Source organism: Rhinolophus hipposideros, assembly GCF_964194185.1.
Source record: "Rhinolophus hipposideros genome assembly, chromosome: 9".
NCBI classification, from domain to species: domain Eukaryota; kingdom Metazoa; phylum Chordata; class Mammalia; order Chiroptera; family Rhinolophidae; genus Rhinolophus; species Rhinolophus hipposideros.
In genome coordinates, this window is record NC_138055.1 from 22,173,664 (window position 1) to 22,190,940 (window position 17,277).

Genomic DNA, 17,277 nt, shown 5'->3' on the forward strand with positions numbered 1-17,277 from the left:
ACCTGAGTCTGGCCTTTTCTAATTTCAAGGATTAGTTTATACTTAGGTTAACTTTTGTACATTTTAGCATCTGATTTTAGTGGGATATTTTAAAAACAAACATGGAAGCTATGTTGTTTATAATGGTATAGTTGCTTGTCTCAGTACTTATTCCAATGTAATATACGAGAAAGAAACGAAATGGCTTAGCCTTATTTAATCCCTTAAAACTAAAACCTATGGGGGAGACTGTGTGAGGTCAGGGGGGTAGATGGGAACTCTGCACTTTCTGCTCAATTATGCTGCAAACCTAAATCTGATCTAAAAAGAAAACCAGTATATTAAAATAAAAGTAAAACCTAGACAAGGAACAGAAATTTAGATTTCTTACTGTACTTCTCAATGTGGACTTCTACATTCTGCTAGGTTGATCTAACAAAGAACAACATGTTTTGGTTGTAAATTCATTTACTAAAGGCACTACTGTTAAACATTCCAACTAATAATTTGTTACCAATAACGTACATCATTAAAAACATGACAAAATGAGAGATACATGGCTAGTAGGTAAACGATACAATTTTTTTCTTAAGTGACAGCTTTCCTATTTACAAGATCATATCCCTTCCAGCCATTCCACGGGCATGCAGTGATGGATGTCATTGCTCCCAACAGTTACTTGGGAAGGGAGCTTGGAGCTCTTAATTGGCGTGAGAACACTACTGCTAAAAGGTCTTACAAAGCTCCAAAATTCTTCACTCACAGGGCAATTCTAAAATTCTTGGGCTTACAAGTCAAGATACTTTATACCTCCCACCAAAGCACATCAAAATGATACGGACCCCAAACCCCAAAACAGTAAGCTGGAGGGCCCAAGCCCTGTAACACGTCCAGGCATGAATTGGTGAGCTCTGCCACTTGCACATCACAGAAAACGGAGAACTTATTCAAAGGTAGCTACTGAACATTAGCACCGTAATAAACATGGCTCATATAGCTAAACTGGATTGTTTACCCCACAAGATAACATTCATTTATAGCTCTAACGCTGAAAGCAACTTTTTAATGTATAATAAATGATCTAAATACAGAAGTCAGGTTTCTCTTCCTAAGAGAAAAACATTAAACAAAATACAAATCAGCATCCCAGAGGCAATCTTATTGTGCTAAAGCATACAAATTAAGGCTTTACCTGGGTACACAACAAGTTTGAAATTATGTTGGAACATTCTCAACAAATCATTTACATAGAACTCAAACAGTTCAAGAATTGGTAGTGGGGCTCAGTTCAACCAGTATGCATCTTACATTCAACTTATGCACTTAGCTGCTGTAATGAGTCACTGTTAACCTCACTTCCTGAAATACCACCCATGTTATAAATTCAAGCCAGTCAAGGGGCAGAGTGCTAAAGAATTTGGTTCACTAATGAAAAAATCTAATAATTCAATTTAACTTTTCTCACTAGAATAAGACCTAATCATGGGAAGTTTTCCGGTTTTTTTCTTTCTGTGGTTTTAAATGTCCTTTTGGTTTATTGAGCAAACTGAATATATTCCTGATAAATGTACACCACTGGACAAAGGATCTAAATGCTGAGATTTTACTAAAGTTTCAGGTTGGTATAATGTTCCTACTAAGTTGTGTTTCAGTTAGATCTTTCCAATGTCATGGACAAAAAAAGACAAGGACTAATATGGTCCTAAAAAGAAAGGCAAAGTATTCCTAAAGCTGTAAATTTATGAAGCTTCTCCCACTTTATGCATGTATAGAGCTTGTTTTAGCCACTGTCAGAAGAAAAGTTTCAGTGTAGAGGTCTACAATCCAGATGAAAGGTTCTATATTTCCCTACATTAAGTTTAGCTATTTCCTGTGTAAAATTATAACCACAGACATTAAAATGTAGCTCTCAGATCTGAAAATGTCTTTATTTTTTTAGAAAATGGATTCCAGGAAGGTTAAAAAGCAAAGGTATAGGTGCAGAATTGGATGTAGTCATTCAAAGCATTCAATTAAGAATATGGCAATATAAATACCTGAAAAGCATCTCTTAGGTTTTCAAAACAAAACGTGTATGTCATTCCTAACTAATCTCAACGTTATAGCATTTTCTAGACAGAAGAAAAACAGTTAACATTTGAAAGTCCTGAAAGCTTTTTCCTTGGTTAATTACATTAGATGGCTTGCTTTTGATCAACTTCCTTCCTTTTTAAACATGGATAAAAGCATTACATAGGTCCACTGTTAAACAGACAACATGTTGCAAATTATTTCTGGTATAATGTATTCCAACAAAGCTTAGAAAATAAAAGATGTTGCGATGGCTTTGGACTAAGTTTAATAGTCATCTCCTCTGCTGACAACTTCTTTACATGTTGGACGCAACAGTATAGTATGTTCAAACTGCGCTGTATATGATCCCTTAATGTCACATAATGGTGGGTATGGATCTACAATGCCCAAGTCACACAAATTCTTCAGAGCCATCAAGTATTTACTTTCTCCCAAGCGATCCAACCATCTGCGGCAGAAGGCAAGGGTGCCAAAGTTTTCATTGATGACATTTAACAAGTGTTTTGTTCTTGGAAGCCTAAGAGGAGAAAATATAACATTAATACTTGGCTAAAAAGTTACCAAAATTCATTTCCCCCATCAAGGAAAACTCACACTGTAGCGTGGCTTTACTTAGTAATTAAAGTTCAAAAAACTTTTGGTTGCCTCTTTCAACATTCAAAAGCGAGGATGTGTAATAGCCCATACCTAATCATAGATGGCAGCTGAATAGGAAGCCAGCTGAAGGCTATCTTATGTTTATGTGTCTATGCATGTGTGAAATTCCCAGTACAGACTCATCAACAGTATTATGGTGGGAATTTCCTCTTTTGTGCATCAAGCTGAAATACCTGCACATAAAGTAGCTATAAATCTATCCTAATCACTTATCCAAAAAGATTTTTTTTTAAGTAGGTAAATAGTAAGAACAAAAATCTAGAAATACCAGCAAAATGATAATCTCTGAAATTATTACGATTATTAGAAACTGGACCTAAAGAAAATGCTTGCCTATATCATTTTCATCTCAGTTAAAATTACTAACAGGCCAATTTCTTTGCTGTATTATAGAAATCCACAGAACTTACTGTAAGGCAATAAAACTGTCTTTACCACTGTGAATATCTGTCACATCTTGAAAATGCTGTTAACTGGGAAGAGTAACTCACTAGTCATATAAAAATGAGAGTCTCTCACCTTATTGGAACATGTCCAACATCAAAATTTTTCATGTAATGTGAACATTCCATATCATCATGAACAACACCTTTTCCTGTGCTACCGAAGGTTTCAATGGCATATACTTCTCCTTCCTAAAAAATACATTAGGGTCAAGGACAGACAAGAAAAATTCAGAACTAACCAAATTATCATTACCTTAGCTTCAGGCTGAGGTACTCCCTACTTCATATAAGAAACAACATGAAATATCCCGGCAGTCCTTACCCACCTTTCCCTGCTTTATCTCTAGCACTTTTCAGTCTGTGTCCTCCTATTAGAATGTAGGCTTTAACATGGGCTGGGAATTTTATTTTGTTCACTACTACTTCCTCAGTGCCTATTCAAGAGACTAGCACCTACAAGATACTCAATAAATATTCACTACTGGTTGAATAAACTTGACATACCCAACTTCCACAGCTGATTTGAGTCCTGATCTGGCTAGACACAATTTGCACTCACATGGCCCAATTCCTGTCAAGGTGAGTATGGATGGCAAGTTCATTTTGCTCAACATACTATGTATTCAACTCTCACTAACTTTAGTTTGGAAAACATCAAAATGAAAATGCTTCACAAAGAGCAGTATTAATGGCATACGCACCTCCATTCTTGTTGCCTCTCCTCCTTTTACAATGGGCACTGTTTTCCCAGCATGTATTCTATATGGCCCAATTGAATGTCCATTTAGATTACGGATTGGTTTCACTGGCATGATATATAGAAAAAAAACATAAGTTATTCAGGGTCTCTAGAAGCACAAACAGATCTCTTGGCCTTTAGGTACAGAGTTCAAGCTTTTATTTTAAAAAAAAAGATATGGCTCTACTAAATAACCTCAAATTATGGTAGTTAAAATACAAAACTGGAAAACTAATATAAAAAGATGTTTATTACAACGTTACTGATGAAAACTAGAAGGGAGTAAGAGGAGATGGTGGAAAAAGAATAAACTATGTAATGAAGACACAACGAGGGTCATCTAAGGAGGTATTGTTAATTAATAAAAAGTTGAAATGCCATGTACATAATGATTACAAACATGAACATTATGTATTTTTATGGTTATGAACTAAAAGGTAATGCAAAAATGAGGATTCTGTGTCAAAATGATAAGATTCTGAACCTTAATTTTATTACATCAACATTTCAAATGTTAAAAAGGAAAATCTAAACAATCCTAAGGTCCTGAGATCAATGATAGAATAAACAAATTGTATATTCACACAATGGAACACTACTCAACAATAAAAACAAAAAGCTAAAGATACACTGAACTGAAATAAAACCTAAAGATCAAATAAGCAAAAGGCAGCACAATTACACACATACTGTGCAATTCTATATATATGGAATATATATATATTATATATATAGTTCAAAATTAAGCATAACTGTATTACTGTTTAGAAATACACGACTGGATGGTAAAAGGCATGAAGAAAAGCAAATGCAAATACTTTAGTACTTGAGATAGTGCTTTAATAGAGGAAGGCTGCTGTAATTGGGAAGGGCTATATAGGATGGGGGCTTCTGGGATGTTGGCAATATTCTATTTCTCAATGGGTGAGGTTACATAGCTTTTATAATTGTGTGGTTGAAGTCTTATGTTGTATTTTCAGTGTTTACTGTATTCCACAATTTTTTAAAAAGGTTTTAAAAAATCTAGTCCTATAGTGCTAGAATCCTCCCTACAAGCTATCTTTCTTCTAGGGCAGAATTAGGTAGCAAGGTTTTTTCAAATCTGTAAAAAACAAAACAATGACAAGTATGTTACAAATTCAGGGGGTGGTACAGAAAAATAAAACTCTCAACTGGCTCTTCAAAAAAATCTTCCTTTGGGGTGGCCAGCTGTTCAATTGGTTAGAGCTCGGTGCTCTTAACAAGATTATTGGTTCGATCCCCACATGGGCCACTGTGAGCTGCACCCTACACAACTAGATTGAAACAACTACTTGACTTGGAGCTGATGCGTCCTGGAAAAACACATTTAAAATAAATAAGAGTTAAAAAAAAAACCCTTCTTATATAAATGATAAGCTAAATTTATTTAAAATTCAGCTAGTGTTAACTATTTCTCTAAGACTTGGCAAACTGAGCCCACAGGCCAATGAAAAACCACATTTAATTAAAATAAATTTTTTTTCTTAAAAAAAGATTTTTAAACAAAAAATTCATTTAAATAAATAAATAAATGCAAGCTAACATATAACCAAATTACACAGAAAAAGCAGGGCAAAGTGGTATCCATTTTTATATTATATAGATTTGAGCAACAGGCTAATTATTCTGGGACCAATAGCTGTAAAGGTAACTTTGCAATTCTATATCTTCCTGCTCAAGGTAAATAAAATCCCTCCCTTGATAGCCCAGTTCTGTTATGTGGTTTTTGGGAATTGCTTCTGCAAGTTCAGCCTGCCCATCATCCATTTCCTCATCTTCCCAATGTCATGATTTGTCTATGCCCTTTCTGCTTAAACTAGTAAAAGTGATTTCTGTCACCTTCAACTAAAAGCCCTGATCAGTACAATAACTGATATCAAAAAAGGGGTGCCAAAAGACTAGAACCTCAAATGTTATACTGACTTAGTGGCAGATAGTAAGGATTACAATATTGCAGGCTGGGATTACTACGTGGTAACTGAACTGTCACCTAATATATCTTAAAAGGCAAGCCAACCAAAGTTGAATTAGGAGAAAATAGAAGGGAAGATGATTTAAGAGGGACTTGAATAACCATTGGGATGGGAAATAACAAATATGTGTTGAATATTTATAAATGTCAGGCACTTTCATAAAACTTACATTTCTAAACAAAACAAAAAACCCCATGATATCATTAATCCTTTTTCAGTCAAAGAGCCTTGGGTTCTTAGAGGTTAGAGGATTTATCTAAGATCAACGATAGACCTGCGAGACCCCAAAGCATGTTTTCTTCATTATCCCGTAACCCCTCCCATCCAAGTGTGAGAAGCCTTCAGACTTTTTTGATTTGTACGAATGTTCATAGGATTAGAAAACTGCATGAGAGCAACAAGGACAGGTACTGTCAGGTCTCAGAGGAAGAACCACTTTTGCAGTTGGTGGAAATACAATAGTTTGTAAGTATCAACAGCGTAATGCAAAGAATGCTGAGTGATGTGAATTTACTGAAGGGCCAAGAAGCATAGTCCACTCAAAGGACTATAAAGGAGAGATGGGATTTGGTTAAAGGAAATGCAGGAGATATTCTGTAAGTTATTTGAACAGGGGTTACAGAGAGGAACAAATCTATTCGACTAGGAAGGATGGTGCTTGAAGAGTGGTCAGATAGACACTGGGAGTCAGAGGACGACTGGGCTGATGAAGAGTACCACAGAGCTCAGGTGACTCTGGGACTGTGTGCCTACGGCAGTGGCTGGGAAAGACTAGGAGGCAAAGGGAATACAGCTTAAAGGAAGGACACACAAGGAACTACAGTGGTACCTCGGTTTTCAAATGTCTCCATTGACGAACATTTTGGTTTATGAATGCCGTAAACCCGAAAGTAAATGCTTCGGTTTTCGAACACGCCTCAGAAGTCGAACATGTCACATGGCTTTCGCTGAGTGCAAGATCCTGAGGCCTAGCTGTCGGCTGTTTTTTTGGAACGTTTCAAAACTTGTGGATTACATTTGAAAACCAAGGTACCACTGTAACTGACCTCTAAATTTTGAATTCAATTTTGAATTAAAAAAAAAAAATTTGTGGGAGTCATCAATGGAAAGGGCCTCTGGCATCTCTCTGAGCCTTGCTTAGACTAGTCTCAGAAAACCCAGTCTGTGTTTTGGCCATCCTGGAATAAATCCCCAGATGTCTTCCCAGTTACCAGAGGAGCTTGGAGGCAGTTCCCAGCTAGTGAACACATATTCTTACCATGAGCAGGTCCTTTCCTCATTTCCCCTCTGTATAGTCCCAAGATATAAAGATGAAGAAGCTAACCCAAAGAAGTCCTCAACACTATTTTTTAAAATTAATTCTGCAAAGGTCACATGCATTTCAAATAAAATACATTTTTTTAAACAACACACCTTGGTATGTCTTCCCATCTATTTCAACCTCATAAGATTCCATAACTTCTTGGATGGCCTCACCAACATCACAGAGACGGACATCAATTCCAGCACACTTAAGACAGAGTAATGTATACTTTGTTATTCAAAGCGTAGAATTTTACAGCAACTTAACTTCTTAATATTTTAAAATAAGAACAATCAGAAAAACTGCCTGGCACATAACTTCCTCTATAAAAACCTTTGGAACATTAATATAATTATATAATTACCCACTTAAAACCCTAAGGGCAGTGGACCAGTCTTACACAGCCCCGAAACATTAAACAAGCTATAATGTGCACCAAATGCGTTGAATGAAATGGTGCTTACAATTCACATACCTTTATTCCAGTGTTAGTGGCATCTTTTACAGCTTTTAATAATGTATCATATTTGGGATTAAAAGTGACAGTAAAAGCACAGTCAATAATCCTACCTGAAAGAGAAAATTCTTCTTTAAGCTTACTTATCAGCTAGTCAATTTATCTACTTTATAGCATCTACTCTATTGATTATCCTTACTAGTTAACAAGAAAATAAAATGATGAGCTCAAATGAAAGCAGAACTCCAGGTACCTATATAGCATTCATAATCAAACGGGAGGAAACTATAAGTAAGTTACATACAAAGGTTTTGGAATGAAAAGATTAATTCCAGGGTTAGTATATATTACTTCAAGATAGCACCAATTCAGTACTCAGGCAGTTGCGCAAAAATATAAACAGAAACAAATCAAAGTGAGAAAATCCTAGGGAACTAAGAAATAGCAACGCAGGCAGAGAAAATGTGTAGGTCTACAAGATGTTAGCCATCAGCCCAGCTTCTCTAATTTAGTAAAAGCGCAGGTAAGTATTTAAGCTTTGCTTTCTCACCTATTAAGTGAGATTAAAAAGGTACTTATAAAATAAGGCTGGGGGGAGGGATTTAGAAAAGTTAACAAGTATATAAAAGGTTGGTAAACTTAAAGGTTCTAAGTCAACACTTGCTATTATATGAATAAATGTCTGAAACTATGACCTGAAGAAATGTAAGATTCTATTTTTCATGCTTTGATATAAAGGGTAAACGTCAATTATGTTACAGTTTTCATTATACTCCATTTAGTAGGATGCTTTAAAGTAAATCTCAAAATCTGCCTCACTCTTGTGAAAAGCGAGGCATCAAGAAGAAATTTTGGGATTTCAGTTATCTATAGCCCCATCCAACAGAGCCCCATCCAACAGAGCCCCATCCAACAGACTAGTCTTTTAGGGAGAGAGTGGGGTGAAAATTTCGAAGAACTCACCACTTATATGTGTTCCAAAGTCTATCTTACAGATATCATCATATTGTAATACTGTTGTGTCACCAGCATTGGGAGTATAATGGGCAGCACAGTTATTGAGAGAACACCCAGTAGGAAATGCCAATCCTGCATTTAATCCATTCTCTTTTATTAGCTTTCGTGAACAGTCTTCCAACTTTTCACTAAAAAATAATAAGGAAATTTGTTTACTTTATATTTCATATAAGGTACAACCTTGCATAACATACAACTCTTAATATTCAGCAAGTTAACTAAAATTTAATTTACTTTCTGGGAGTGATCTGAGCACTTTCTGAATGTGACTAACTGTTCTCTGAAGCTATGAAAATAGAAGCTCATCTCTAAAAGATAAAGAATTTAATTCCACTAGAAATCTGGAGAAACAAAATGACACAATCCATTTCTAAATTAGTTTCCTAGGAAGTAACATTCTTGATTTAGACAAATTTAAATGCTGATTACATTTATTTGCTCAATGTTACATATTTTGAAAATTGTCTGAATCAGAGAATTAGGTTGCCTTTTACAGCTAATTATTTCTCAAGAGGAAAACTGGAGAAATAATTACTTACATTAGTTTCTTCATTGCATTATAAATGTTTCGTACCCAAGAATTTTTAATTTAGTATGAATTGCTAGATAGCAAAGTATTAGATTTCTAGACAGAAAACAAGAAGCAATGATGTGTACATTTGCACATGAGTGTACGAGTACAAAATAGGGTGGCTGAAGCACAAATGTCCTCTTATGGTTTTCTTGTTACATCGATATTACAAGAATTTAGAAGACATTTCTAGAAGCTTCATTTAAAGTTTCAGCAAAGTAGAAATGAAAGCCAAACATTACAATTGAAAAATCAGCTCTTAAAAGAGATTTTGTTTTTTATCATGTTCTTACAAAAACATATTCCTTTTACCAGATTTCTATCATTGTCATCCCAGGCTTGATCCAACTCATAACATATTTTCTAACTTGTCGATGTGCTTCCGCAGCTTCTCGAAAATCATTCCAAATCTCTTCACTAGCTTGATCTAATGCTTTCTTTTCTTCGCTTGTAGTTCTCCAAGCAGCTGTTCGCCTTTACAGTATGCATAGCATAGTATTAGTCATTTAAGAAACAGCACAAAAGCATAAAAGCTGAGAGATAAAAATATAGTAATAAAATTGAGGTAAAACTATTATATATTTAGTTTCTTTCACTAAATGTCAGCAAAATTTCTGAAATACAAGTAGCCACACACCTGCCATCAAGTTAAATAAAATTAAACCTTTTCTAAGAATCTCAGGGGAAAATATCCTCAAGTGAAATTCCATTCAGTCAGAGGGACTAATACCCTGCCACAGAAAATAACGAAAGAAGAGAACCAGAAAAGTCAGAAAAAGAGTCCTAGAAATCAGTAGGTGGAAGAAACAAGTCACCCTTCCTCTCAAGGTAATATATACGCATTAAGAGACTTCAAAAGAACACACCAAAAATTAGCATTTAACTTCACCAATAGGGCAGACACTAATCCAAAGACTTTACCTGGAAATCTACATATACCTTCCTCAAAGCATAAAATGTTATGACTTTTGCCGGATTTTTCTAATTGTACATATATATTAAAGGTAATCTTCCTTGCAGGACATGGTTCACATTTTAAAACTGCCAGGAGAAACAGATTTTTACTGTCACTATCTGGGAATGAGGAGATCTACTGGTTCCCTGTAAGCAGAGTATTTTCAAAACAGTAACTGTATTCAAATGACAATCTTTTTAGAAGTTAAAAGCTTTCACACATTCTTAATAAATACTGAATATACAGTTCACAATTCAGTGATCACTGAGGTATATAAATTATACTTAGTATAAAAGTAATGCCTTCAAGGAATTACTCCTACTGTCTTAGAGCTAGTGGCTGGCAAACTATGGCCTGCAGGCAAATGCAGCCTGGCACCTGTTTTGTAAATAAAATTGTACTGCAACAGTTATGGCACCTCATTTACATACTGTCTATCGCTACTTTCTTGCTACAAGGGCAGAACTGAATAATATTCAAAGCTTGAAATATTTACTATATGGCTCATTATAGAGACAATTCACCCAACTGTTCTAAACTATAGGCCCCTATGTTAGACACCAAAATGCTTTCTGAGTTTTTCTGCATGCCACTATTAAGTTCATTACAGTTACTTTGTACTACAGCAGCTACCTGTGTGCCAACATCTAGCACCTCCAATTTGCTACAAAGACCCAAAGGAGCTGTCCTATGTGAACTTAGTGTACTTAAAAAACATTACAAAGGCTTCTCTGGCTTGTTTTCTGCCAGGAAATGTATTTTGGATCTATACTGATTTTAGCAGTTAACTGAAATATTACAGTATCAGTTTAATGTGTTTTAAGACTTCGTAACTACCTAAATGCATATGAATTACTTTCACAGGAATAGTGAAAACTCAAGAGGTAACTTTTAATCAAAGTATTGAAAAGAACACCCTTAGACTAGAATAGGATAAGATTCTTAAAAAGGGGGCGGACGGGTGGCTCAGTTGGTTAGAGCGTGAGCTCTGGGCAACAGGGGTGCCAGTTCGATTCCCACATGCGCCAGTGAGCTGTGTTCTCCGCAACAAGAATGAAGTCAATGAGCTGCCGCTGAGCTCCTGGGTAGCCTGATGGCTCAGTTGGTTGGATCGCGGGCTCTCAACCACAAGGTTGCCTGTTAGACTCCTGCAAGGGATGGTGGGCTGCGCCCCCTGCAACTGACAACTGCGACTGGACCTGGATCTGGGCTGTGCCCTCCACAACTAAGATTGAAAGGACAACAACTTGACTTGGATGGAGCTGATGAGTCCTGGGAAAAACACACTACTGTTCCCCAATAAAAAGTCCTGGAAAGACACAAAGTTCCCCAATAAAGTCCTGTTCCCCTTCCCCAATAAAATCTTTTTAAAAAGATACTTAAAAAGTATATTCAAGATGTGGCTCATCCTTTTTTTTCATCTGCAGTACACTTACCGTATTTTTTCGTGTATAATGCACTTTTTTGCCCAAATTTGTGAGGGAAAAATAAGGATGTGCATTATACTTGGGTAGTCTAATTCTGTGTGTGTGTGTGTATGTATATATATGTGTGTGTGTGTGTGTATATATATATATAAATGTTTTTAATTCTTTTATTTAGACTTATGAGTTAAAAGTGTAACTCTAGAAATCAGTAACGATATCATATGCAAAATAATACCCTGGAATACGATAATCGGTTTTGTTGATCTTACGACAAATTTGCAACGAAGAAGAGTTCTTGGACTTCTATGATACATAAGTATTGTAAATTTGTTACCGGTACATAAAATTTCTTGTACCTTGTATCTGTTCTTGTGTTTTGTTATGATTTGTTACATAAAATTTCTTGTACCATAATCTGTTTTTAAAAATGCTAAAATTCTTTTATAATACAAAAAAAAAAAAAACCCACCCAAGTACCTAAACGTAAACAAATAAAAATTTGAATTAAAACAAAAGATTTTTTTCCCTGAAAGTTTGGGCCAAAAATGTGGGTGCGCATTATGCATGGCAAAATACGCTAGTTGCTCACCTCCGTGACAGACAAGTCACAATCTCTTGACTTCTATCTGTAACTCCAACCCTTTCTTCCACGAACCCAAAAATCTTTCCTGGGAACCAAGAACCCAAATGTTCTTTTTTTAAAAAGATTTTATTGGGGAAGGGGAACAGGACTTTATTGGGGAACTTTGTGTACTTCCAGGACTTTTTCCAAGTCAAGTTGTTGTCCTTTCAGTCTTAGTTGTGGAGGGCACGGCTCAGCTCCAGGTCCAGTTGCCGTTGCTAGTTGCAGGGGGCACAGCCCACCATCCCTTGTGGGAGTCAAGGAATTGGACTGGCAACCTTTCGTGGTTGAGAGGATGCGCTCAAACCAACTGAGCCATCCGGGAGGCAGCTCAGCTCAAGGTGCCGTGTTCAATCTTAGTTGCATGGGGCGGAGCCCACCATCCCTTGTGGGACTTGAGGAAATGAATGGCAACCTTGTGGTTGAGAGCCCATTGGCCCATGTGGGAATCGACCGGCAGCCTTCGGAGTTAGGAGCATGGAGCTCTAACTGCCTGAGCCACCGGGCTGGCCTGAGAACCCAAATGTTCTAAGACTAAATTATTTTCAGGCATAAGAGTACTGGCTATATTCTCAGATCAATTTTTAAACAAAATACATCAGAAGTCTTCATGTTTTACATGGGCCACAATTCTGGCACACATACCACAGCCACACCTGGTAATAAAGGTTGAAGCAACCCTGCCTCAGAAGCCAAAAATTTTGTGAAATGTAAAAATATCAGCAAATATTTACTCTACAGTGGTAAGATGAAAGACTGTCCACAGGGAACTAGTGGATATTATGCATGTAGGACTGTGAAAATAGAAGTGGTCATTGTCAATTCCCATTACTTCTCAATCCAACCCTCAGATTCTTCAAATCCACTTCAAGTACCATGTTTCCCTGAAAATACGACCTAGCTGGACAATAAGCTTTAATATGTCTTTTGGAGCAAAAATTAATATGAAACCCAGTCTTATTTTACTATAATTAATATAAGACCCGGTCTTATATAGTGTATATGTAATAATACATATAATATAATATATAATATAATATATAAGACCGGGTCTTATATTAATTTTTGCTCCAAAAGACATATTACAGCTGATTGTCCGGCTAGGTCGTATTTTCAGGGAAACATGGTATAATTAAATTTCAATGCTTTGACTAGTTTAGAATTAGAACATAATACAATAAAGATCTCCAATACTGGAACCAACAGATGTCACATGAGTATCTTACACTTCTGAAGGTTACATGGCTGATTCTTAGAAACAGTGGATTCTTCAAAACATTATGAAATGTTCTGCATTGTTGGTAAAGAACCATCAATCAGAAATTGGGTTAAAGACATTCTTTTGCTAAGTCTTGAGTTCAAACTAAAAGTCGTTAGTAATATTCAAAAAACCTACCGCCAGAGTCTGTAATTCCAGGCCTAAATGAAAGACAAAAAATATTATGGAGTCTCTCCCTTTTCTTAAGTTTTATCTTTTGATGTTTAGTCTACTTAACAAAACTATAGGAATTAATAAAATGAAAACAAATTCTGAACACATAACAATTATTCTAAAGAGCAATTAATTCATCCAACTGACAGAAGCAGATTAGAAATGTTTGCCTATGTGAAACATTTTAAAATGTCCATAAAACAAAACTATCAAAACAACTGCTTGGAAGAGAATTTTTGTAACAAGTGTTTAGAGAATATGTAAATTCTTCACACCTCTTTGATACTTCTGAGTCTTTTTAATATTTAATCATTATTACCAGTGGAATATATTAACAGCAGAAAAATATAGTAAGTAAAATCAACATACAAATGTATCTGATTATTAATTTCAAACAGTCCTAAATATTTTTAAATTTATTGCATGGATAACTTAAAAGATAATTAATTGTATTTGTATTTTTAAAGCATGGTATGACAAAACAAAACAAAAAACACTACATGCCATGTTCAAACACTATTTTAAAGTACACATCTTTAGCCCAGAAATAATTAAGAATGCTTGCAGATATGACACCAATTCCTTCCTCTGAAAACTAAAACTTAAAGAGAAAAATAAAGCACATTTCAACTCTGCCTATAAGAACTATAGTTGCTCTCTAGGTAAGAAAATTCTTCTATAGAATATAAGCTAATAAATGCAGAATGAACGATAAAATTAGAAATTCACCACAGTGCAGTCTCCAATAAAATAATTGATAAAGCATCATCAATGGATATTAAAATAATTAAGTGAAAGGTTGCTGAAGACAAGGATATTCCAATGGTACCAAAGTACCCCAACAGATTACATGGGAACTGCAAAAATAAAAAAGTACCTTTAAGAAATAGAGCTGGCTGTCACATTAACCAAGTGATCAAATACAGTAAAACTGATAGAACAACCTGAAATTACATCCGATGCAACAGACTTATGATATATGAATTACATATCATTTATGATAAATCCTTGTCAAAAATATTTAATCTGAATCTAATCTAAGCCTTTATAACTAATTCCAGTTTACAGAAAACAAAGAAATAGAGAAAAAAGTTTAATGACACCACAAGGAAACAACTGGAAAAATTCCAGAATATGACATTTTTAAAATTCCCTGGTCTGTTCAAAGTCAGTGCAATGGAAAAGGTGGGGATTTTAACCATATGCAAGGTATGAACCTTGACTGGATCCTGGTTTAGAGGGAAAAATATAGCTAAAAAGATGTTCCAGAGACAACGGGAAAAAAAATTCTAAACATGAATTAGTTATTTATACGACACTGGAAAATTATTGTCAATTTACTTAGATGTGATAATTTGGAGAATGTTGAATTCTTAGGAGATACTTGAAGTTTTTCGAAATGAGGACTCAAAATAAATGACACTTATTTTATATGGCCCAAACAAAACAAAGAAAGAAACAAAAAACAGTAAGAAAAAAACCACATACATATACACATATAAAGCACATATGGTAAAATGTTAAGAACTGTTTAATCCAGGCAGTGAGTTCACTATCTTTAAATCTTTTTGTTTGGAATTCACTAGAAAAGTTGAAAACAACATAAAGATACTTATCCTAACATTGTTTACAATAGTAAACAACTAGAAATAAACTATGTCCAATAAGAGAGGACTGGACAAATAAATTATGGCATGCACACAGATGTGCAAAATTATTAAGCCATTCGAAGTATGGGGGGTTTCTTTACTAACATAAAAACAAATTTTAAACGCAGTGCTCTTTGCAGTATAGTTCTATCATGAAAAACATTCCGAAGTATTTATAACAGACATTTATATAGAGAGACTTCAAAAAAAGAAGTACCAGAATGTTAACAGTGGTTTTAATTCATGGGCAGAATTAAGGAGATTTTTGGTTTTTTTATTTTTGCTTATCTGTATTTGCTAACTGTTCTATAGTGAATATGTATTATGTATTCTGTGTAAACATTTTTTCCCCAAAAAATTTTCTACTAAATTTAGAAATAGATATTAAAAACTTCAAAATAATTCTTCATTCTACTTCAAGAGATCCACAATAAGAGAAAAATCAGGTCCAATTGATATACTATGATGTTCATCAGAGATGTTTTTTTTTCTAATGATAAAAAACTGAAAGCAGTATAGATGTTCAAAAATAGGGAAATAGCTAATAAAGTTATGCTAGATAACAGAAATAGAATAGCATGATAGCCATTGAAAATGTTTAAAAAATTTTTAGTAACACAGGAAATGCACACAAAATGTAATTTAGAAAAAATGGTAACAACCATCATAGTAAAAACTGATTCAGACAAAGATTACCTATGGATGCTACATGCGAGGAGGACGTGCATAAGTAATGAGGTATTCATATAGTCACAAAGTAATCTTCCACAAATCAGTAAGTATAAGAGGAAAAAATTGTATTGATACACTATAGAGAAACTGGATAATACCTTATCCAAGTGATAAAAATTGACATTGTGTGCCTCCAGATGTGACAACCCTAAAAAGGACACAGTATCTACCTAGTATTCCATCCAAAAATGCATAACCTACTCTCAAATAGTTCAGAAAAAATAGTATGTATACAGATTCACCAATATAACATTTGACGTCTATCTTTCTATCTTCCAAGGAGAAAATAGAATGCTATTTGTATATCACACATAATATGTATAATTGTCATATCCCATTGAGAGAACAAAAGTGACAAAATGTTAAAGAGAATCTGAATTAAGGGTATGCAGGAGTTCTTTGTACTATTCTCAGAATATGGAACTATTTCTATTAAGAATGTAATTATTTCAAAATAAAAAGTTAAAATAATGTATTCAACCCGGGTGGTAGTTACATAGGTGAGAGTTCTTTGTGATAATTCATGAAATTTTTAATAAGTTTATTAAGAAAAACAATAAGGGCAAGATACAGAACTATATTTAATATTTTACCAAATCTCTAAGACTATTCTGATCTATTTGCAAATAGTCAAAACTAGTTCTTTGAATGTCAAAAAATATTGAGATTTATTAAAAAGCAAACATAACAATATCGTAATTTCTTCTGTATTTCTCCAGGATAGCACACAGCATTGCTTTCAATTTTTAAGAAAAGTATCATCCCAAGAGATATTATAATGTATAATTAACATCTTCCACTATTGTTTCAAAAACAGAAGTTATTCTACCAATATGTTTAATTTGCAATAGAAAATGATAGTAAAAAGGAAAAAGTAGTTTTTAAGATTGATGAAATCTCAGTATTTTTTTTTTATAAAACATTACTTTGAGTGTTCCACCATTCCACCATATTCACAACATTAAAAATATTAACAATCTGTTAACAAATACAGGAAACCAATGGCTTTCCTACACTTTAGCAATAAGCATATAGAAATGGAAACAAATAAAAATATCTTGTTCACATCAATAACAGTATCATAAAACACATAAAAATAAATTTAACAAGAAAGGGACAGGACCTGCCTTAAAAAAAAATCAAAGTGGGGAAATATATCATGATACTGGGTAAGACAATGTGACAACTTTCATTTTTAAAAAAACCAAATATGTAAATATAATG

General features: G+C 34.5%; 1 protein-coding gene across 2 annotated transcripts in view; it reads right to left on the bottom strand.

Moving 5' to 3' along the window:
- Positions 1 to 1,886: 1,886 nt before the first annotated feature.
- METAP2 (methionyl aminopeptidase 2) overlaps positions 1,887 to 17,277 on the bottom strand; it is a 30,013-nt gene continuing 14,622 nt past the window's right edge. For both annotated transcript variants that reach the window (XM_081060400.1, XM_081060399.1), the window contains exons 5-11: positions 9,549 to 9,710; positions 8,612 to 8,793; positions 7,667 to 7,761; positions 7,302 to 7,398; positions 3,857 to 3,960; positions 3,229 to 3,344; positions 1,887 to 2,569 (exon numbers count right to left, since the gene is read on the bottom strand). In XM_081060400.1, coding sequence (XP_080916526.1) covers positions 2,317 to 2,569; positions 3,229 to 3,344; positions 3,857 to 3,960; positions 7,302 to 7,398; positions 7,667 to 7,761; positions 8,612 to 8,793; positions 9,549 to 9,710 — 1,009 coding nt within the window. In that variant the 3' untranslated portion in view covers positions 1,887 to 2,316. The remainder of the gene's footprint in view (positions 2,570 to 3,228; positions 3,345 to 3,856; positions 3,961 to 7,301; positions 7,399 to 7,666; positions 7,762 to 8,611; positions 8,794 to 9,548; positions 9,711 to 17,277) is intronic.